The 24,350-nt window shown below is 34.3% G+C and overlaps 1 protein-coding gene across 2 annotated transcripts in view; it reads right to left on the minus strand.

Annotated features, from left to right (window-relative positions):
• The window catches only part of LOC136032109 (poly(A) RNA polymerase, mitochondrial-like), a 45,851-nt gene extending 26,014 nt beyond the window's left edge, over positions 1-19,837 (minus strand). Inside the window, exons 1-2 of one of the 2 annotated variants that reach the window (XM_065712270.1) lie at positions 19,698-19,837; positions 3,555-3,754 (exon numbers count right to left, since the gene is read on the minus strand). In XM_065712270.1, the coding sequence (XP_065568342.1) occupies positions 3,555-3,754; positions 19,698-19,782 (285 nt within the window). In that variant the 5' untranslated portion in view covers positions 19,783-19,837. Of the gene's footprint in view, positions 1-3,554; positions 3,755-4,847; positions 4,906-19,697 lie in introns of those variants that run through there. The other variant, XM_065712271.1, reaches the window with a different exon arrangement.
• Between the last annotated feature and the right edge of the window lie 4,513 nt (positions 19,838-24,350).

Consider the following 24,350-nt stretch of genomic DNA (forward strand, 5'->3'; position numbering starts at 1 on the left):
ACAAGAAATGCTTCAGCAAAGGATATTGATATTAAGTTTACACTTTCAGCGTGTGCTGAAGGGGATGTTGAATAAACCACAAGTGCTATGCACATACTGCAATTAATTAGGGCCCGACCGACATGGATTTTTGGGGTCCGATACCGATATTATTTGCAGATAAATTATCCGTTGGAAAAAAACTTACCCAAGAAAAGCCTCACCAAAGGAAAAGCGTCAATAGTTCATTTTGGATTCCAAAAATTAAGCAAGTTACAAGAATTGCTTGATTTCTTTACCTTTTCTTATCGGTAGTTTCTGAGCACACAAAAGAAATAGCGGTTATTCACGGAAGTGACATAAGAAAAAAAAAATTAACCAAGGAAGCTGGTTTAGATACATAAACATGAATACGAGAAAATCCGATTGGAATAAGTGAAAGATATTTATTGAAATTGATTATCCAAATCCAAATTTCAATAGTAGGACTTTGAATTTTAATCATTCCTGTAATAATGTGATAACTTCACTTTAAGTTCTTGTAATATGGACTTTTACTAACGAATCCATGCTAAGCGCACTGGATACATGTGTACAACTAGAGATTTAAGTTTGGAGGAGGGATTTAAAGAAGGTGTCGATAAAATCGTCCAGTATGCCGACAATGAGGATACATAAGCAAAATTTCTAAGGCAAATAGGTAAATCCAAGGTCTTGGCACGCGGCTGCGACACCTTGGAACCTCCCCCCTCCCTACCTTACAACACCCTTCTCCCCCTTAGCTGCGCCCTTGAATCGATATCATGATTTTAAGTGATTGAATCTTGGATCTTTCATCCAAGCAAGTGAATACTCATTTAACAGAAACAGTATAGTGTATTGTATTATTTTTATTTGTCTTTTTATTCAAAAAGTACGTTCTTGAAGTCACCATACACCTAGAACATTGCTGCATCAGGTGTGTATTGACAAATATAGACAACAAATATACTTAGATAACTTCGAAGACCACACTGCCTTTCCATGACGAAAGTAAAACAGTTCAAAATAGGGATGATACCTTTATATTGACAGTGAATAGATATAAAATTATTTAACTGGATATTTCGAACACATATACAGTGTTCATCATCAGCAGTAAAACTGTTTTACTGCTGATGATGAACACTGTATATGTGTTCGAAATATCCAGTTAAATAATTTTATATCTATTCACTGTCAATAAAAAGGTATCATCCCTATTTTGAACTGTTTTACTTTTAACAAATATACTTTGACTCATCTCTGCTGCTCTCTCCCCCATTGTCAGACTTAGCTAGTGGCTCCACCTCCCAACGATTGAACAAACAACATTACCCGATGAAATCTGGTACCATCTTCTAGACAAGATGCATATAAAATAAAAATTCAATCGGCTGATAACCGATGTTTCTTTCCCGATATCCGATAATGACACTGACCCTCATATCGACACGATAATAAATGTCGGCCGATATATCGGTCGAGCCCTAGTACTAAGGCTATTACAACTATTGCTCCTACGCAAGCTAATAGTATAAAGGTGAAGCTTACAGAAATATTTTGGCAGATGTTGAACTAAATCAAAACGTTTTAGTTCCATTTTTAAGAGTCAAAAGAGATTGGAGGGCAAATAGCCCTCTTCCCAAGTCCATTCATTTTCCAAACACATCCAGTCAAAATATTTAGACAGTCATTTTGTTCAGCATAGTAGAACGGTTCAGTAACTATGTATTTAGGGATATTAGGTAGGCCTATGTCTACCCCCCCCCCAATTAAGTTATCGGCCCATTATGCTTTAAAACTAAATGTTGCTTTAAAACTAAATCGAAAGGCATCGTGTGTATGATTACCAGTAAGACATCTCATCAGTATACCGAAAACATCTGGGGGTATTAAGTTGAAACTTCCAGCGCTACTAATATTACTATTTCTGCTCTTACAATATAAACTAATCAAAAGAGTGTAAATATATCCAAGTTGTCAAAGAGCATAGAAAGAATTTTTTGGGAATGATATTATGTTTTTTTTTAGGTCAACTTAAGTAGGTATAAAATTAAATTAAATAATACTATTTACGTTAGGATTAAACATTGGTGAAAACTTTTTCCAACATACAAATAGCAAGCCGAACTATGGATTCCAATAGAAAACCGTAAAGATATAATTTTTTCCACGAAAAAGACTATATCGATAAAAAACGAATAGGAATTAATTTAAAGAAAACTATTTCCATAAAATGAGTTTTTACAAGAAAAGTAAAGAGCTCCATTAAAAAAAATGAACAGAAAAAAATCGATCAATCTTCTAAGCGTAAAAATACCACAAGCGTAAATGTAAAATGAAACCCAAAACAAACAGATATTATAATAAACAACCCATTCAAACTCAAAACGAGCAAAAATTAACATCAGTAGTGCTGACAACCGCCATGTCTTCTCAAGACTAGAACATAATTTGCACTTAGTGATTCAAAAAAATGACCGTAGATTGTCTGTTTAATATACATATTATTCCTCAAAGTTTCAAGAAATTTTTATTTATTAAATTCAAAAAAGTAAAAGCATTTAGATGTATTTTCTTTTCAGCAAAGTGCAAATTTTATTCTTGTCTTCAGAAGGGGGGGGGGATTGGTACTAATCATGTTAATTTTTGCTTGTGAAGGAAAAAATCTATAAATGAAAAATAATGAAAAAATCATGCTACCATAAAGAAAAAATCTATTATATACATGTATTGCACAGTATTCTACTGTTTTGTTTTAGAGTTTTTACTTCATTAATAATTTTATCAGCAAACTGATCAGGACGATCATGAACTATCATTGCATAAATAGTTTTGTCATTTAAATCTGACTGAATTAGGTTGTCATTATCTGTTGTATCCATGACTAGTGAATTGCTTTTATCTGGTTTGGTCATTATAACAGTATTAGAATCATTCCCCATTGTTTTGCCTGTTGTTGTTTGCATGATGGAAAGGCAATATGCTCTTTGTTGTTATTTAGTGTTGTCTTTTTCTTATATTGACTCTTTACCCCTCCTATCAGGCCTTAAATTTAAATTTTTTAACTTGCATACTAAAATCATTTTCATTCAAGTCTTTTAACCATTTCTTTGTTGCCAAACAGAATTTGAACATATGTACAATTATCAAACACATGTTTTATTCTTACATATTTTTTCAACAATTTTTTTTTAACACTACCTATAAAGTTGATAATTTTCATTTTTTCTAATATGTTTAATGTTGTCTACACTACTATCTTCACTTTACTTTGGTAAAACAATGTGTAGATTAGGCTACATTTTTCTTTATATGTGATGGTGTTTAACACATTGACTGTTGCTGATGCAAAACATTATAGCTTTTGTAATTCCAATTACACACCGTTGTCCTAACAAAGAGTAAGTCATGGGTAGTTTAGGATACTAAAATAACAAAGGCCAAGCAAGTTTAGCAATTGGCCCATAGACCAAGCAAGTTTACTATGAATATTCTGTCTAACTTCTAAATAAGCACAACTTAAACCTATGTAATATTACAAGAGTACATACATCATTTGGTGTTTTATAATGATAAAATTCGGATATGTCACCAAAAGTGGATAATAGTCTGTGCACATCACCAGCACTTTTCCTGGAACCAACTTGGATGACAACAGTCTTTCGGGCTTGGGCAGCTCTTTGTCCAATTATTTGATCAAAAGTGTGACTTTCCCTTGAAATATCTTCTGTTAAATCTACTGCCTTTTTAGCTGAAAACAGAAAAATAAACTTTTGAAATCAGATAAATCAATCTTAAGAAATGGATAACAATATAAGGCAGTGAAAAAACGACTAAGAAAAAGTGGATATTTTAAACAACAAAATCTAAAAAAAGTTTTCCCATGAAAGGCACAGATTATATTTAGAACAAGCGATAATTGCTTACATATGGTAACAAGCAGAAGTTACTAGGAATGAAGAAAAGAAACTTAAAATCAGGAGTAACAAATCCAAACGGTTTTGCAGCCCATTTTGGAAACGCAACATAACTCTGCATGCCAAATATAAAATTATGTATCCCTACCCTATATTTCCTTATAATCAGACCCACTATGAACATTGGTATGAAAATTGAAACATAATTAGCTACTTTTATTGTATTTACTATTAGTCTTGTGTTTAAACATAGATAAAGTGGTAAGAATAATAGTGAGTTCACATTGTCAAGAAAATTTTAGCAATGAAATAAAAATATAGAAATTAGATTATTACGAAATATGTATTTTACTAGTGCATGTCTGTTTTTTATCCTTTCACTTGGATTTCATTAATCAACCTCAATTTGAGCATTGACACATTCTCATTGGTATTACAGCTTAGCATTTGTTATGTTTGACCCAGCTCTGTGTTTGGTTTATTTGACTTTTGAAAAAAATTATTTGTAAAAGAAGTTAAACTGAAAGTCTTTGTCTTTCGTAAGTCTTTGAACTGTTAATAACAATACCAGTTTTTATCATTTGGCCAGTTTTTCACAAAGGATTTTTATTTGGATATTTTATAGCCTTTGATCAGTTAAAAACTATTTTTCTTTTAATAGTCAGATTATACTACAGAGCAAAATCTATTGAAAGTTCTTAAGCCGAACTGGTCAGACATGACAATAAACAATCAAGAGAGATAAAACTCTAAAAAAGAAAACTTCAAACGAGACGACGGCCAGTAGAATTAAAAGACTAAAACAACGCGGATATTTCGCCTGTATAAAACAAGGCGTCTTCAGCACAAGATAGAAAATTAAAAAGAAAACTAATCTAAAAACAAATAAAAACCACCACCAAATATAATAAATACAATTGTCGCTACTTATCCACGTAGGGAAAAGCAGCTATGCGAGTTACTTCAATGAGAATCAAAGAGCAACTGAGGAAAATTTATGAAAATTGAAACTTAGTTAATTATTCTGTTGCGAAATAATCCTTTTGTAAGCTAACATTGAAGCAACTCTTTTTGGTCTAGTGGGTAATCTTGTCCCCTGGTGATTGTGTAAAATTTTAATTCCCCCATTGACCATTGGTTCATTTTTTAAAAGAATTAAAAAGCCCCTTTCATATACGGAGTAAAGCCCCGCTCCTTACGCTAAAGTTTTTTATTGTTTTAAAAAGTAGAGTTGCGAGAAAGAATCAAACTTTAGCGCAAGGAGCGGGGTGTCGAGGAGGAAAAGCCCCTTTCATATACGGAGTAATTTCTGTTCGTTTTAAGTTTTAATGTCGCTCCTTACTTTCATTTAAAAAACTTGTTTTTTTATTTAATTTCTGAAAGTTTTTTAATTAATGCATGACTGATTTTGGCTCTCCGTACATAAATTATTAAAATGAAATTTGCATATTAATTCTTTTTTTGGCTAAATGGCTTTCTCTTAGTTTTGTTCAGACGATTTTGGGAAATAAGGGGTGGGGAAGGAGGTCTTGTTGCCCTCCAATTTTTCGGTTACTTAAAAAGGCAACTAGATCTTTTATTTTTAACGAACGTTTTTATTAGTAAAAAAAATACGTAACTTAAGAATTAACTTACGTAACAAACTTTTATATTCTTATATTTTTGATTATATATATGAGGGGGTTGGTCCCCTCGTTAATACCTCGCTCTTCGCACTAAATCTTGTTTTATCCCAATTCTTTAAGAATGACCCCTGAATCAGAAAGGCCGTAGAATAAATAGTTGAAATTGTTAAAAAAAATTTTAGCATAAAGAGTGAAGTGTTTATCTCCTCCTACATACCTCGCTCTTTATGCTAAAGTATTTTTAGAACCCCTCATATGCGTAATAATCTCTGTTCCTTTTTAAGTTTTAGTGCTTCTCCTTACTTTCAATTGAAAAAACTTTTTCATGTTTATATTTTCATTGTTTTTTTTTATAGTAATGCTAGAAAGTCCTGCGCCCTTTTCATTGAATTTCTCTTCCCCCATGAAATATTCCTCCAAGGAAAGATCCTCCCATATAGCCCCCTCCCCTGAACCCCACACCCAAACCAAAAAAATCCCCCTGATAACGTCGGTACACTTCCCAGTAACCATTACTGTATGTAAACATTGGTCAAAGTTTGTAACTTGCAGCCCCTCCCCCAGGGACTGTGGGGGGTAAGTCATCCCCAAAGACATAGTTATTATGGTTTTCGACTATGCGGAACAAAATGGCTATCTCAAAATTTTGATCCGTTGACTTTGGGAAAAAAATGAGCGTGGGAGGGGGCCTAGGTGCCCTCCAATTTTTTTGGTCACTTAAAAAGGGCACTAGAACTTTTCATTTCCGTTAGAATGAGCCCTCTTGCAACACTCTAGGACCACTTGGTCGATACGATGACCCCTGGGAAAAAAAAAAACAAAAAACAAATAAACACGCACCCGTGATTTGTCTTCTGGCAAAAAATACGAAATTCCACATTTTTGTAGATTGGACCTTGAAATTTTTTCTATAGGGTTCTCTGATACGCTGAATGCGATGGTGTAATTTTTGTTAAGATCCTATGACTTTTAGGGGGTGTTACCCCCTATTTTCCAAAATAAGGCAAATTTTCTCAGGCTCGTAACTTTTGATGACAATAACTAAACTTGATGAAACTTATATATTTGAAATCAGCATAAAAATCCGATTCTTTTGATATATCTTTTAGCATCGAAATTCCGTTTTTTAGAGTTTCGTATACTATTGAGCCGGGTCGCTCCTTACTACAGTTCGTTACCACGAACTGTTTGATATCATAAATGGGGTCAATATTTAAATTCCCTGTGTCTCTATTTATTGAAATATTAGCAAATATATGTTTTTTAATTTCTATAGCCTCCCTCGCCCACTGAGAAAAACCTCTATCATTAGAAATAGCTGTAGCCTCATCAAATTGTATAAAATGTTCAGGATAAAAGAATGTGTGTTCAGCTAGAGCCGAAACAAAAGTTTCGGGAGGCTTTCTTAGTTGTAGGGTTTTTTCTATTGAGTAGCGATGCTCAATAAATCTTTCAGTAAATTGTTGGTGAGTTCTACCAATATAAAACTTTCCACAGGAACAAGGAATTTTATATACCCCACTAACTAAATCCCCCCGGGTTAAATCCTTCCCAGAATTAAGAAAACTACCAAATGGTCTCACTGATTGGAAACAAGTATCAATGTTATGTTTACCCAAAATTCTTTTAAGCATCTCCCCCAAAGTAGGTACATAAGGTAAAGAAATGAAACGTTTCGGTAAGTCCAATTCTGTGCACTGTGAAACCCCAATAACCCCATTGTTGTGTTTAATGCGTCTATTTTTTATTATTTTATCAATGAATTTAATCGGGTAACTATTACAAAATAAAACATCCCTCAAATATAACAACTCAGAATCTAAAAACTCCCGGGAACAAATTCTGAAAGCTCTATCCACCAGTGCAATCACAACCCCTCGTTTCACTGAGATAGGGTGGCAAGAGTGAAAGTTCAAATACCTATCATTGTGGGTAGGCTTTCTATAAACTGAAAAAAGTAAATGGAACTCACTTTTGATCAATAAGATATCCAGAAAAGGTAGTTTATCACTTTCTTCAAACTCCACTGTAAATTTTACGTTTTTGTCAAAACTATTTAAATGTTTATGGAAAAGGTCTAAAGACTCTACACCGTGTTTCCAAATGCAGACCACATCATCCATGAATCTGCCCCAGAAACAAGGAGAGAGCCTAAAACTGTGTATGGCGGAGGTTTCAATAGATTCCATGAAGAGATTTGCCAACAAAGGGGAGAGAGATGCCCCCATAGCCAAACCAAACACCTGTTTATAAAATTCATCTCTAAAACCAAAATAAAGAGAATGTTCATTTGCAAGAATAACCAATTTCATAATGACTTCAATCTCCAAACTCGCCATGGTCACATCTTGTATCAAATCAAAGTGCTTTTGTAATTTAATCCTTAATATATCCTCGCACTTTTTTACGTTACAATTTGAATACATGGACACTACATCAAAACTACAGAGAATTGAATTCTCCTCCAGTGTGAAATTTTTTAACTTATTAGTAAGATCAGTGGAATTTTGTATATATGATTTTTGTGTTCCTAAGAGTGGACGCAATGCCACCGACAACCACTTTCCTAATTTTGCCACTGGTGATGAAAAAGTTGATACAATGGGACGGAGGGGGACTCCCGTCTTATGAATTTTGGGTAGGCAATAGATCTTTGGTGCGGAACAACCTCTTGGATAAAATTTATTATAAAATCGTGGGGTAATTTGTAAATTATTTTTCAGGGACTCCAATTCCTTTCTAATCGATTTTACATATTTATCCGTAGGATCGAAATCCAATTTCTTGTAAAAAGTGGTATCCGAAATGATTGTATTCATTTTACGATCATAATCATCGGTATCTATAATTACAATAGTGTTGCCTTTATCTGCCCTAGTGATAGGAAGGGTCTTATCCTTTTTCAAATCAGAAAGTATTTTAATGTCATTTTTTATTATATCATTATCAATTTTTTCATGTTAAAAGTCTTAAGTTTCCTTACGATTTCAGCTCTAAGTTCTTGAGGAGCTTCGACTTTATCAATAGAAGCCATAATTCCTGACTCTACGTTAGAGATTATTTTGAATAAGAAATTGGGGTTGGAAAACAGAATCTAAAACCATTCGACAAAACTGCCTCTTGTTGACTACTAAGAGTTTTAGACGACAAACTCTTAGTGGCAGGACCCTGACAAAAACGAGGATAAAAAATATCCGAATTCTGGAACTTTTCAAACAAAAGGCTATTGAACTTGTCGACCAAACGAACCTTTGACAAATGGAAATCATGTTGACTACTAAGAGTTTTAGACGACAAATTCTTAGTGGTTTAGAGTCTTTAGACCTTTTCCATAAACATTTAAATAGTTTTGATAAAAACGTAAAATTTACAGTGGAGTTTGAAGAAAGTGATAAACTACCTTTTCTGGATATCTTATTGATCAAAAGTGAGGTCCATTTACTTTTTTCAGTTTATAGAAAGCCTATCCACAATGATAGGTATTTGAACTTTCACTCTTGCCACCCTATCTCAGTGAAACGAGGGGTTGTGATTGCACTGGTGGATAGAGCTTTCAGGATTTGTTCCCGGGAGTTTTTAGATTCTGAGTTGTTATATTTGAGGGATGTTTTATTTTGTAATAGTTACCCGATTAAATTCACTGATAAAATAATAAAAAATAGACGCATTAAACACAACAATGGGGTTATTGGGGTTTCACAGTGCACAGAATTGGACTTACCGAAACGTTTCATTTCCTTACCTTATGTACCTACTTTGGGGGAGATGCTTAAAAGAATTTTGGGTAAACATAACATTGATACTTGTTTCCAATCAGTGACACCATTAGGTAGTTTTCTTAATTCTGGGAAGGATTTAACCCGGGGGGATTTAGTTAGTGGGGTATATAAAATTCTTTGTTCCTGTGGAAAGTTTTATATTGGTAGAACTCACCAACAATTTACTGAAAGATTTATTGAGCATCGCTACTCAATAGAAAAAACCCTACAACTAAGAAAGCCTCCCGAAACTTTTGTTTCGGCTCTAGCTGAACACACATTCTTTTATCCTGAACATTTTATACAATTTGATGAGGCTACAGCTATTTCTAAGGATAGAGGTTTTTCTCAGTGGGCGAGGAAGGCTATAGAAATTAAAAAACATATATTTGCTAATATTTCAATAAATAGAGACACAGGGAATTTAAATATTGACCCAATTTATGATATTCTTTTAAAAAATGAACCAATAGTCGATGGGGGAATTGAAATTTTACACAATCACCAGGGGACAAGATTACCCACTAGACCAAAAAGAGTTGCTTCAATGTTAGCTTACAAAAGGATTATTTCAGAATAAGTTTCAATTTTCATAAATTTTCCTCAGTTGCTCTTTGATTCTCATTGAAGTAACTCGCATAGATGCTTTTCCTTACGTGGATAAGTAGCGACAATTGTATTTATTATATTTGGTGGTGGTTTTTATTTGTTTTTAGATTAGTTTTCTTTTTAATTTTCTATCTTGTGCTGAAGACGCCTTGTTTTATACAGGCGAAACATCCGCGTTGTTTTAGTCTTTTAATTCTACTGGCCGTCGTCTCGTTTGAAGTTTTCTTTTTTAGAGTTTTATCTCTCTTGATTGTTTATTGCAAAATCTATTGTGGTAATTACCCGACTGTGGCGAATGAGTATATATATATATATATATATATATATATATATATATATATATATATATATATATATATATACTGGCAACGATTTTGGCACTGATTTGTACTAGATTTTTGTCTATTGAATATTACTACTGTCAGTGCAGTTAGGAAATAATGAACGACTTAAAAATTATTCTAAATCCAATTTTGAACTTTTATTTCTTGACTGATGATCAATGGTATCAAATAGTTTGTGGTATTGAACTGTAAGGAGCAACCCGGCTCAATAGTGATCAAAACTATAAAAAACGAAATTATGATACCAATAGATACATCAAAAGAATTGTATTTTTATGCTGATTTTAAATATGTCAAATATATTAGTCCTACTCATCAAAGTTATGTGCCTGATAAAATTTGCCTTATTTAAAAAAAGGGGGAAACACCCCCTAAAAATCATAGAATCTTAATGAAAATCACACCATCAGATTCAGCGTATCAGAGAACTCTACTGTAGAGGTTTCAAGCTCATATCTGCAAAAATGTGGAATTTTGAATTTTTTTGACAGAAGAAAGATCTCGAATGCGTGTTTATTTGTTGTTTTTTTTTGTTTTTTTTTTTCAGGGGTGATCGTACGGACCCAGTGGTCCTATGACAAGCTTTTTCAGTCATGATACTATTCTGTAGACAAAGGAGGTTTACCATCAGATGCTAGAAATTAGAACACATTTAATTAGATGCCAAAAAGATGATGAAAAACATTTGTAAGTGGTTCACAGTGAAAAGAAAATCATATCAAAAGTAAAACGTAAGATTCTGAAATTCGTGATATACTCACCATGTGAAATTCCAGCAATTGGAAATGCGATCGTTGCAACGTTAATATGTTGAATGAATGAAATTTCCCTTAAGATTGACAGTTTTACCAAGTTAAATAAGCAACATCTCACAGTGCCTGGCCCCCTTCTGCTCAGCTGTCTTGCAGCAATGACTAATCCAAGCCTCCTACCTATGCACTTGTGTTAAAAAATTGCCTGTCCAATCTTTCATCTCCACTATTAAGGAAAGATTTTATTGATAAAATATGTCCTGAAGCTGCAAATGACATTTCAGAGGTGAAATATCCCTCATCAGAATGCAGAACTATAGTAAAAAGTAAAGTCAGTGCCTCCTAAATTGCTGACCAGATGAAAAAGTCCCAACTTGGCCTTTTATCCTCTGTTAAATCTCCTGCCTTCATCAGTGTAATAAAAGGCTTACCAACATAAATAAACAAAAAAGATTTAGAGAAAATTATTACCAAATGTGGCAAAGCTTTGCAGTGTGGCAAGTTACGTGTCTACAAGATTTACTTTGATTGACTGAATGATCTAGGTTCGCTTTCAAAAATTCTGTGAAGGTGAGATACAAGAAGTTAGCTGTCCAGGAATTTAAATTCACACCCAGGCAGTGTATCAGATACCAACAAGGAAATATAGGTGCTGATTTTAAGAATGCAGAACTGTGCTCTTGCTGTGGTTCCATGGAGCACTCTTCCATCTGCAATAATCCATGTGTTTGGAACATGCTCTGCATTACATGTAGTGTCTGGCCACACCTGTTACAGTGTCAAATGCCCTGGGAATGCTCAAACCAACAAACAAGTCACTAAGTAGATAAATGGATGTTAACTTTCTCTTTTGGAATATTAAATGGTGGTCTTATTAAGAAAAGACCTATTCTTGAGAATATATTTCAAAATCATGATATTCTGTGTTTACAAGATCATTACCTTTGTAACCAAAGCCTTGGTTTACTGGACAATAGTGCCAACTTTAAAACTTTTTCAGTCCCAGCTAAGCATATTAATTTCAAAGAGAGAGCTTCTGGTGGTATTGCTACTTATGCAGCATCAAATCTTAATTCAAGTGTTTTCTTTTCTAGTGAAAGTTTTCAGCTGTGTGAGTACGCGATTCCGTAGTAATAAATGTGTATTCACCTACAAATTACAAAGATGAAGATTTGGAGAGATTTTGCATTGACAGTTAAGAAAACTTAGCTCATGTCCTTGTTATGTCCTTAAACTGAAAATCCCCTGTTTGATTGTAATTGATTTTAATTTTGAGTTAAATTGCAGTTTGTTTTCAGCTTCTATCTGTGCTTCTTTACTAGACAGAATATTTGGTGATTATTTTAAGGTTCAACAGGAATACGCTAGGTTTACTTACATTAATTCTATAATCTTGATATGCTTTGTGTTTAGGTGTTTTCTAAATTTCAAGTTTCAGACCACATTCCTATTACTTCTAGTTTTAAATAAGAAGCTTCCCAGGTTCATGTGTTACAGGCTAATTGTTCACTGCCATACATGGTATACTATCATGATTGGAAATAAACCAACACATCTAAGTAATCTGGAACTTCTGATAGCATCCTTAACATGACCTGGGTTCCATTTCATCTTCTGCAAAAGTCTTCCATTGAAGACATTAATGAAGAAAGATTAACTCTTGATATCTATTCTGCAGAAATCTACCATATGCTTTTGTGCACTGAGAAAAGGGCAGTTGCTCTTAAGAAAATCTGTATTGGCACTGAAGTTCCTGGGTGGTCAACAAACCTAACAGTGTCTGAAGCTTGAGACTGGGCTAAATTAATGAATTTTAAATTAAAATGTTCCTCAAATATATCTCAGTTATTGGTGCCTCTTGATGCTCTCCTGCAGGGCTTCTAGTGTATTTGCAAGAGCATGTAATGCTTCCCCTTTCCAACAAGCACTGGATTTGGACAGTATTGTGAAGTCCTGTTTTTTTTTCTGCTTTCATTGTCATTCTGTCTGCCCCTTTCTGCATCATCTCACTGCTTTTCATTATTCTTTTCTGTTTTACTTTGATATTTTCTATCTCTTGGTGGAGCTCCTTTCTTTTCTTCCATTTGCAGTTTGTTCTTAATTGATGTTCCATACTGAAGATATTGCCTATACCTTATTCTTTCTTCAATACAGTGTTGCATAAAGTCTCTTGGCAGAGTTTCACCAATACCACACTTAGCAATTGCATCCTGGATTCGGTGCAATACTATCAGACTGAATTCTTCCCTGAGGTTTGTAGTTGCATGTAATGATTCTGTCACACTCAGAGGCAGTGCATCATCCTGCATTGAGAAGAGCCCAATAGAGTTTCTTAAGGGGCGAACAGTGTCCACACACAACAATTGTACAATTCTGCTTTGATAGTAGGTGGATTCAAAAATGAATGGGTTTTAAAAGGAATGACATATATTTATTGAGACAGTGTTTTCATGTCTCTCTGTTATTGGTTGTTATTTTGCTGATTAATTTCCGGGTTACCAATTCTGAATTTTTTTCCAGAAAATTAAAAGCATAGAGATTACTTAATCTAGTGGCAATAATCTGTAACATTTTAGCAGGAATCTAACATTTAGCAAACTCTTACAGGTGACTAGTTGTCATCAAGAATTTGTGATTTAACTGACAGGAAGGGAGTAAGATTTGGTTGAAGTTTTCAAATGAATATATTGAGGAAATTTTTCTATGCAAAATGCCTTGTACATTGACAGAGGAAAATAAAAAGAATGAGCCAGAGGTGATTTTAAATAAACTGGTATAATTTTAACAAATGAGATTATCTTGATTGAGAAGAATTTTATAAACAGGGAGGATTTTTATGAGGAGGAGCCATTTGAGGAGAGAATTAGCTAACACAGTAAATGCTTGAATAGTCAAAAAGAAACTTTGGTTGAAACCTAATGAAAAACTTGACTTTTTCATTGGGTCTGTCCTACTCATTGAATTATGAAATATGAGTGACAAATAGCCTGAAGAGGGGTGGGGGCAGGAATTAAATGAAATTTAAATACATAATTAACTAAAATAAATGTAAGTTTTTGGGAAATTTTTAAGAAAACCCTATAAATTCACAAAGGTTAGACAGTAGATACTTTTAAATGCATGGAATATACAAACATTAATGATAAAATACATTTTCTTAGAAGCAAGGCTGTATCCAGAGATGATTTAACACCCCTGAAATTTTTTTCAAAACACAACAAAAATGCATATCAATTTTTTTTTTGATTTTTTTTTGTAACTAATCCCCCCCCCCCAAAAAAAAAAAAATACAGATACTGCCTTGCTTAGAAACCATGCAAGCAGTTTTATTTGCCCCTTGATCCATTGAGAAATGCATTGCAGATTGTGATAATATGTGGTACTTGTAAACACCACAATGACCCCAATCATTTTCAACTATAATGTGCCATTATTTTTGTTTTCAAGGCAAGTATTCTTTTGGCACAGCCTCCATTCCTCTATATTAAAATTTTCTGCAATGACAGGACTGTTTACTTCCAGAACTGCCGTATCACCAGAAAAAAAGGTTGCTAATCCATCAGGACTGGCTTAAAAATATCCATATTCAATATGAACAAAAATCCTGAAGAATACAAAGTCCGATATAGCGATTTGTCTGTATATTTGCCCATATTCCATTGCTTTAATCTCTCAGTTCTGTGATAAAGCAGTTGGCGCACTAACACTTCAACAGTCTTCATCCATCTTTTATAAATTATTCCAGGTACTGATGCAGTTACCCTATTTTTTCTATATTCTAGTCATATGTTGTCAATACAATTACTCTGAAGTCATGCTGCTTCTTCTATTTGATAAATTTCAAAATCAGTACACTGTACTTGGTTCAAAAAATCACTTTTTGAGTCTTCAAAAGAATCAGGATCTAAATCTGGAACATGTGCATTGGGGCTGTAGTTTTGTCAGGTTTTGAGACTTACTTTGTAGATTGTTTTGCAAACAGACGTCTTTTCGATTTCCATGCCTGCTTGTTAATGGTGCTTCTGGTCCGCTTCAACAAATGGCTTGGTATTGATCCTAAACCTCTGCAAAATATATGCAAAACCCTGAATGTCCCTTAAAATATTTTATGCCCTCAGCAGTTTTTGCTACCATTATGGTTTTCCCCCCAATAAGCTTAGTAACTATGCTCATAAAATATTCAGAAAGGTTGCTAGTACTGTTTCTGATGAGAAATTGGGCTCTAGTTAAAGTGTCAAAGGCTGAATACACATGACTAAGGAAAATATTGCTTGGGACATCTTCTTTGTTGAATTCAAGAATGCTTCCTGCCATTTCTGAGCATTGTGTATGAAATGGTATGACTAACATATCAGATTCCATACCTGTGCTTGGTCCCTGTCAGTTCATTAAACATTTATGGTCAGGAAGCAGAGTGTTTTCATTCCTGCAATGCTTCATACAAATGTAACAGTATTTATTTCTAATCTGAACCTTTAGAAACTTTTTTGAATTTGATTTTCACTCCATTTAACTTCCAGACCAGGTATAACATTTCATATAACTCTTTCTCAACTATAGATTTGCTTCTGGGTCCTTCTTCATATTATGATCTAGTTCAGATAGTAAAGGTGTTGTCTCTGCAATATGATCATTCTGCAATTCTTACATCATTTCAAGATTTATACTATTCTCCCAAACCTCACATAACTACATTTAATAACTCCAAAGGCAATTGGTCCCTTTTTGGGAGATATTAAAGAAAGTAGACTTTTCTTTTGTTTCTTCCAATTCTGATATTAATGCCATTGAGTTTGATTTGAAATCAATCCTGCTGCAGTCAGCTAAATTGGCAATGACTAAGGTACATTTTTACAATGGCTCCAAAAGACCCAAGAACTGGTGGAATGATGAGTGTAGGGCTACAGTTCAGGCAAAAATAAAGGCTCATAAAATGTTTCAAAAGTAACTATCTCAGTCAACAGCAATCTCTTATAAGCAAGCATGTGCTAAGCTGAAACTAGTTTGTAGGAGAGCTGAACAGGGTACATGGTTGAATTTCAGCTCAAGTATCAGTTTTAGAACCCCAATTTCATTAGCCAACTAAATATTGGGAAGCAGTCTAATGATGACCTTAGATATGATATCATTCAGGATGGTTATCCAATTGTCTCAGATAAAAAGAAGGCAGATATGTTTACTAATATCTATAAGAATGACTGCTCAGATTTTCATTGTACCCAACCTCCTTCCTGCACTTTGCCTCTTACCTGTTCATATAAAGACGCCCTAATGAAACCTTTTTCCCAAGATGAATTAAGTGTAGCACTTTAATATCAGGTCTTCCCCAGGTCATGATAGTATTTATATGAAGTGGATGCTTGAATCCCTAAAGGTGGTTCATACTGCCCACTTAAGGCTTTGTAATCTTATTTTGGTCAAGCCAAGTTCCCAGATGCTTGGAAGATTGCTCAGGTATTTCCAGATTTAAAACATTCTCACTCATCTAGTGATCCCAAGTCTTACCATCCTATATCAGTATTACCTGCCTTTAATAAAATTCTGGAAAGGCTTGTCTTATCAAGAATTGAGTGGTTTGCTGAAGTCATTAATCTCTTTCCTAGTGAACAAATAGGTTTCAGAAAAGGGCATAGTTCTTTACACAACATTACCTGGCTAGAAATTTGTGTTTCTAATTTGCTTAAAATAAGACTTGTCACAATGGTTGTTCTGTTTGACTGGTCAGATGCCTATGGCAATGTATTTCACAATAAATTATTGGAACTTTTAATTAATCTTGACTTCCCTTATTTTTTCATAATTGTTATGAAGTCCTTTTTTACTGATAGATGTTTATATGTTCAAGTAAATCAGTCTAGAGTTAAGTTCCATTACAAGAGGTCTTCCTCAAGGTGCAATACTGAGCCCTCAACTTGTATGTTTCTGTATTTCAAATACCTCATGCATCATTTGGCCTTTATGCAGATAATTTGATTATTTGGAAGTCTGGAAGGAATATTGGCCTTCTTCAAAGTCTAATTCAACAGGATATAAGATTAGTCTGGAATTTCTCTTTAGCTTTTGGTTTCCCAATCTCAATTAGTAAAACAAAAGCCATTATATTTACTAATGGAACTACAGATCCTTCTAATCCACTAACAATTTTCTCAAAGGAGATCCCATATTGCAATTCAGTGAAGCAACTTGGTTTATTTTTGGATTCTAGAATGCAGTGGCATGAACATATTAATTCTTTGAAATCTTTTATTATTCAGAGACTTTGTATTCTAAAGAGACTTTCTGGAAGTAAGTGGGGATGGCATCCAAAAATTATTTGGATTTTTATAAATTATATATTCATTCAAATATAGAATATGGGATCCAATTTTCCTCAGCTTACTCTCCATCCTCATTGAAAATCCTTCAATCTTTGCAAAACTCTGCTATTCAAATAGCTTTGGGTGTGCATAAGCATACTCCTCTGTCTAAGCTAAAAATATTGTCTGGATTGTTGTCCCTAAGTGAAAGAAAATCTGGTCTTAGGATTAAGTATGTCTTGTAAATCTAGGCTTATGGAACCAAGCATGCTGTATATGCACATACCTTTGCTGGGAAGTCAGCCTGTCCCAATCTGCATTCATCATGGAACCAATTTCAACTAGAGGTCCTAAATTGGAATCAATACTCTCCTTATGCACATCCCTTTACTAAGTCCCCTCCATGGGAAATGAGTCCACCAGGTTGTCAGGTAGACCTTATTTCAATTAATAAAAACTTGATTCCTAATTATGAGATTCAGACTATTTTGGCTGAACAGATCTCAAAGATATACCCTAATCATAGAAAAATATATACAGATGGATCTGTCCAGAGGGAGAGAGCTGGAGCAGGAGCATGTATCATCCCTGAACTTGAACATCTATTCTTCTCTCCAATTGGGATCTTCTGTTTTGTCTGCCAAATTATGTGCCATTCACCTGGCCTTTGATACACTTATAAATTTTAACACAAAATCTGAAAATATACTCTGTCTTTCTGACTACAAATCAGCATTGCTATTGCTGTGAAATATTAATAGAACAGCCAATGACAAGGATTTATATAATATCAGAAGACATCTTCTTAATCTTGAGACTAAAGGCAATGAGATTTATTTCCAATATGTTCCAAGTCATAAAGGCATCAAATACAATGATATGGCTGATTCTCTAACAGTAAAGGCATCCATGTTAATCCCTAGTCCTTCCTCTGACCTCAATTCATGAGATATCATCAGGCAAAGATCTAATGTTAATTACAGTAAATTAATTTAATCCCTATTTTATATGAGATTAAATACTGTGCTATATTACCAGCTGAAATCTGGTGTTCTAAACAGCCTATTATTTAATTGGAAACTACATCAGTCAGTCCCCTTTATGCCAAGTCTGTTTCTCAATAGATGAAATAATTCAGCATGTATTATTTGATTGCCAGGCTCAGATTAAGGAGACTATTTCTCTAAAGTATTTATGCTCCTTGGCTAAGATTCCAAATACTTATACAACTATTCTGAATTTTAACCTGTCCTGAGATATTGACTGTAAGATATTTAAGGTATCTATTAATATCTTAAAAAAGAGAAAATTGGTTATTGATGATTAAAGCTTGAAGAAGTAATTTAAAAGGATATGATTTATACATAGTTTTTGATTATGCAGAAGAGAGTGGGAGTGAGTAGGAAGAGCCATATTGGTACCAGCCAGCCTAGTGGCCTTAAGCTGCTGGGGACAGGTAGCTTAGGTACCTACCTGTATGTCCCATAATCAATAACAATTATATTTGTAAAGAGCATAAAAAGACATTGAGTGGTATGTTCACTTTATTGGTAAGTCCATAATATGAACTGTGATATATTTACTGAAATATCTTCCTGTAACTTAGGATAGCCTAAATGACCATTTTCAAAAAAGACCACTTTTCTTTGGCATTCTGGAAAAATAGAGATAGGTTTTTGGACTGCTCCTATTTTACTATAGCATGATGTAATGATGCAAGTGCAGACCCAATCACTTCTCACTGGAGGCAGCCCAGTGGGAGTACCATGTCATCATAGATTCAAAATGTGGTCTCTATTTTTGGCAAGCAATTTATATTTTGACTTACAGGATAAATACCAAGCAATAAAGGCTACATTTTTAGAATCAGAAGGCAATCCACTCTCTGTTAATACATGAATAAAACTGAGACACTGAGAAGATGTATAGCCTACATCAAAATAGAATTGTTGGTAGGGTATTTCAAAAAGGGTTTTTTCTATGAAAGTCAATAAACTAATAGGCTAATTTCAAGTGCTTGATCTTAAATAATTTTAATAATAACCATGTTGATGCAAAGCTTAGATTTTTAACTATTTGTTAGCATATACAATTCTTTTCAATTCCTATTTGTTAACAAGATGTGAGGGTTTAAGTTTTACATAGCCTAATTTGGGTAAAAACCTGTTTGGGCTGCAAATCCTATTCTTAAAGTTTTATTCGCCTAACTAGATAAACTTCAGAGCAAGCAAAGCGCCACTAAACATTTGAAGGTCTCATCGGTTGCAAGTTTTTAGACTCACACAGCTTTATGGGACTGTAGGATATAAACTGGCTTTTCTAAACCTTTATTGTTGTCTTCCATAAGCAAATACACACAACTAACTCATAAATTTCGAATATTTTGAGTTTACCAGAAAAGTTCTTTGATCTTCCACTCCTTGAAAGCTTTGGCTTGGCTTTAACACAGTAATTTCTGATAATTGAACAATAGTTCATGTCTGCCAGATTTTCTATTAAAATTATCTATGCCAGTAAGTCTAATTGTAAACAGTGTTACCAGCACAGCCAAACAAACCAATCTGTACAAAATATCCCGAAAAATCACCAGAAAATCGGTGACCAATAATGATAGGCTATGTGCTAATAAGAAGCGAAGGGCACCTTGAGGTAAACTGAATTTCATAGGCCGTCAACCACTTCAGGAAGAAAAAATTCTTTTTTCTGGTTTCCCATTAAAATAATATCCTGGGTGCTGCTATTTAGTCCTCAAATCAAACTTCCGTTCGCTTTTGAGCGTTTTTACTCCTCATGCCACAGCTGGTATTTTTAATAGTAAATTTTAGTTTTGAAAAAATTAACCAAACAGTGTCACTTTTTTTATCTTTTTTACCTCCGAAAAATTGTCATGGGTCAATCTAAGGGTGAAATATCGGACAAACAACAATCTTATCCCCCTGGTTCCTTTGATGAGACGTCTGATCTGGTCTGTCTCTAAATACTGTGGTTTGGAAACGCATAATTCAAAGAGAGAATGCAGAATTCCACCAGACAGTAGAAGAACATTTTATCTTTCGATTTTTAATGTCAATTTATTGCAGACCTACAACTTCACCATATATAACTACCAGGGTTGCCACTCTCGGCTACATTCATCGTTGCTACCTCTGTCAATTAATTTGTCACCTCGTGATTCGGAAATAGATTCCCAAAACCTAACTTGAATCTTTCAAAAAGTTTAGATCTCATTCTACAGTTTATCTTGACAAAGAAAAACTATTTGAAGTATAAAGACATTTGTCCCGTAAAAGGTGGAAATTAAAGTTCTTTAATTAACCCTCCTTTCTACGCCAATTTGGTTAAATCCCTATCTTTATTAAATAAAAAAAAAGTTTCTTGTAACTGAGAATAAGGAGTGGCATTAAAATTAAAAAACAAACATAAATTATTCCACACATGAAAGGGGCTGGCCCCTACTCAATACCTCACTCTTTACGCTAATGTTTTTTTTTTTTACTTTAAAAGCAAAGTTGTGAAAGAGAGTCACACTTTAGCATAAAGAACGAGGTGTTGGAAGGGAACAGTTCCTTTCATATACGGAATAATTCCTTTTCGTTTCAAATTTTAATTTCGCTTCTTTGAAAAACCTTTTTTATTTAATTTCTGAACTTTTTTTTTAACTAATTCAGGATCTACTTTGGCTCACCGTACATGAAAAATGAAAGCAGAGTTTGCACATTTATTTTGGCAAATCTGCACTACCCCCATGAAAAATTTCAACTGAAAATTTCACCTCTTGAAACACCTCTCCGTATAAAATAATCGGCCGCACATCAAAAACACTTCCGTCGAAACTACTTAATTGTTTTGAAAAGTAGAATTGTGGCAAAGAGTCAAACTTTAGCGTAAGGAGCGAGGGATTGCGGAGGGGACAACCCATTTCATAAAGGGAGTAATTTCTGTTCGTTTTAAGTTTTAATGTCGCTCCTTCCTTTCAGCTAAAAAAACTAGTTTTTTTTATTTCTGAACGTTTTTTAATTAATGCATGTTTGATTTTGGGTCTCCGTACATAAGTTATTAAAATGAAATTGGCATAATAATTCTTTTTTTTTTGGCTAAATGGCTTTCTCTTAGTTTTGACCAGACGATTTTGAGAAATAAGGGGCGGGGAAGGAGGCCTAGTTGCCCTCCAATTTTTCGGTTACTTAAAAGGGCAACTAGAACTTTTAATTTTTAACGAACGTTTTTATTAGTAAAAAATATACGTAACTTAAGAATTAACTTACGTAACAAACTTTTATATTCTTCTATTTTTGGTTATATATATGAGGGGGTTTGTCCTCTCGTTAATACCTCGCTCTTCACACTAAATCTTAAGTTTTGTCCCAATTCCTTAAGAATGACCCCTGAATCAGAAAGGCCGTAGAATAAATAGTTGAAATTACTAAAAATACTTTAGCATAAAGAGCGAAGTATTTATCTCCTCCTAAATACCTCTCTCTTTATACTAAAGTATTTTTAGAACCCCTCATATGTGTAATAATCTCTGTTCGTTTTAAGTTTTAATGCTACTCCTTACTATCAATTGAAAAAAACTTTTTCATGCTTATATTTTCATTGTTTTTTTTTAATAGTAATGCTAGAAAATACCGTGCCCTTTTCATTGAATTTTTTTCCCCCATGAAATATTCCTCCAAGGAAAGATCCCCCACATAGCCCCCTCCCCTCAACCCCAAACCCAAACCAAAAAAATCCCCCTGAAAACGGCGGTACACTTCCCAATAACCATTACTGTATGTAAACATTGGTCAAAGTTTGTAACTTGCAGCCCCTCCCCCAGGGACTGTGGGGGAGTAAGTCATCCCCAAAGACATAGTTTTTATGGTTTTCGACTATGCGGAACAAAATGGCTATCTCAAAATTTTGATCCGTTGACTTTGGGAAAAAATGAGCGTGGGAGGGGGCCTAAGTACCCTCCAATTTTTTGATCAGTTAAAAAGGGCACTAGAACTTTTCATTTCCGTTAGAATGAGCCCTCTTCCAACACTCTAGGGCCACTTGGTCGATACGATGACCCCTTGGGAAAAAAATAATAAACACGCACTCGTGATCTGTCTTCTGGCAAAAAATACGAAATTCCATATTTTTGTAGATTGGACCTTGAAATTTTTTCTATAGGGTTCCCTGATACGCTGAATGCGATGGTGTGATTTTCTTTAAGATCCTATTACTTTTAGGGGGGTCCCCCTATTTTCCAAAATAAAGGCAAATTTTCTCAGGCTCGTAACTTTTGATGACAAAGACTAAATTTGATGAAATTTATATACTCAAAATCAGCATAAAAATCCGATTCTTTTGATATATCTCTTAGTATCGAAGTTCCGTTTTTTAGAGTTTCGTTTACTATTGAGCCGGGTCGCTCCTTACTACAGTTCGTTACCACGAACTGTTTGATTTAAGTACTTGGAATTTTACTCAAGTAAATGTACTTAAGTACCAACCCAACAATACCTTGGAGGTATTGTTATATGTTTTTTGGGCTATTTTGAACAAAAGGGCGATTTCACAATTTCAATCAGACTTGTTTGTGGAAAAGAGGGTGCGGAGGATTGGTTGCCCTCCATCACTCTGGGCTCTTAAAAATGGACTAGAACTTTCAATTTACTATCAAATGAGCTTCCTCTAAAGTTTTTACGACCACCCCTTCCATAAAAAGCCTTTTATGCCCCTGGGGCATAACTTACAACCCTTGCCCCTGGTCTTTGGGGGCTTGTTTCAACAAATCCCCATAGTGTTTAACTAATTTGAACAAAAAGGTTATCTAAGAATTTATATTGGATGCATTTGGGCAAAAGAGGATACGGGGGGAGGCTAATTGCCCTCCTATCACTTTGACTCTTAAAAAGGGACTAGAACTTCTTATTTCCAATTGTCTGGGCGCCATCAGGAGTGTATACAACCATCCCTTCCATAAAAACCTTATGTGTTAATAATGGGCAACTAGTATAACATATAGTAATTACCCCGAGGGCCATGGGGGGATGTTGCCGTCCCAAAAGACATAACTGCTGGACTAATCAACTATGCTGAACAAAACACTATCTCGCAATTCTACTTGGATGTGTTTGGGGAAACGATGGATGGGGAGTTACCCTCCAATCGCTTTTGACTGTTAAAAAGGGCACTAGAATCTTCAATTTCTAGTCAAATGAGCCCTTTTCGAATTTTTTACGACAACTTCTTCTGTACGAAGTGCCCTGGTAAAAACAACTACAACAAATAAATGAGACATTTTACGAATATTGTTCTTTACTTAAGCAGCGCTATTGGGCTGACTGTAAATAAGTCTGCTCATTTTTGGATATAATGTTACTCTTTACTTTACAGCGTAGACCAAAAATATTCCAAGAAATTAAGAATGATTAAGTGTCAGTTTTACGTTTTTGATGCGTTTTTAAAAGATTTTTTACCTGTCCCCTTTCTCTAAAAAATTATCCCTGAGCAAAAGTTCTCGATACGGTCATGGAAGTTGTACATCAATTTCTGCCTCTGCCCTCCCCTCGTTTATCCCTTAGAACTAATTCTGTATTTATTTGAAGGCTCAATGAGAGACGAGATGCTTTGATATTAAAATGCTGACTTTGAGGTATCTTCATCCATCCCTAACTAGAAGAAAATATTTTTAAGTTCAAAACAAATTTTGCAGTCTTGGGTAAATTCTCTGTTGATTTGCAATTCCAAATATTTGTATACAAGGGCTTTAAACCTCTGTGGTGCGGTTCTCAGCTTTTTTTGAAGTTAGAGGGGAAGGAGATGCCTCAAAGGGTGTATGTTAATGCCAAAACATCCCAACTCTCATTGAGCCTTCAGATAAATACAGAATTAGTTCTAAGAGAGAGACGAAGGGAAGATGGGGTTTGAAATTGACATATAATCGCTAGGGCTGTATCCAGAGCTTATATTTGGGGTTGGGGGGAGGGGGATATTATTTCAACGTATTAAAGATAAGAAATTGATATATAATCCCCTTTGATATATAAAAAGGAAACTACTTTTTCCTCATCCCC

This window comes from Artemia franciscana, chromosome 10 (assembly GCF_032884065.1).
Source record: "Artemia franciscana chromosome 10, ASM3288406v1, whole genome shotgun sequence".
Taxonomy (NCBI): Eukaryota; Metazoa; Arthropoda; class Branchiopoda; order Anostraca; family Artemiidae; genus Artemia; species Artemia franciscana.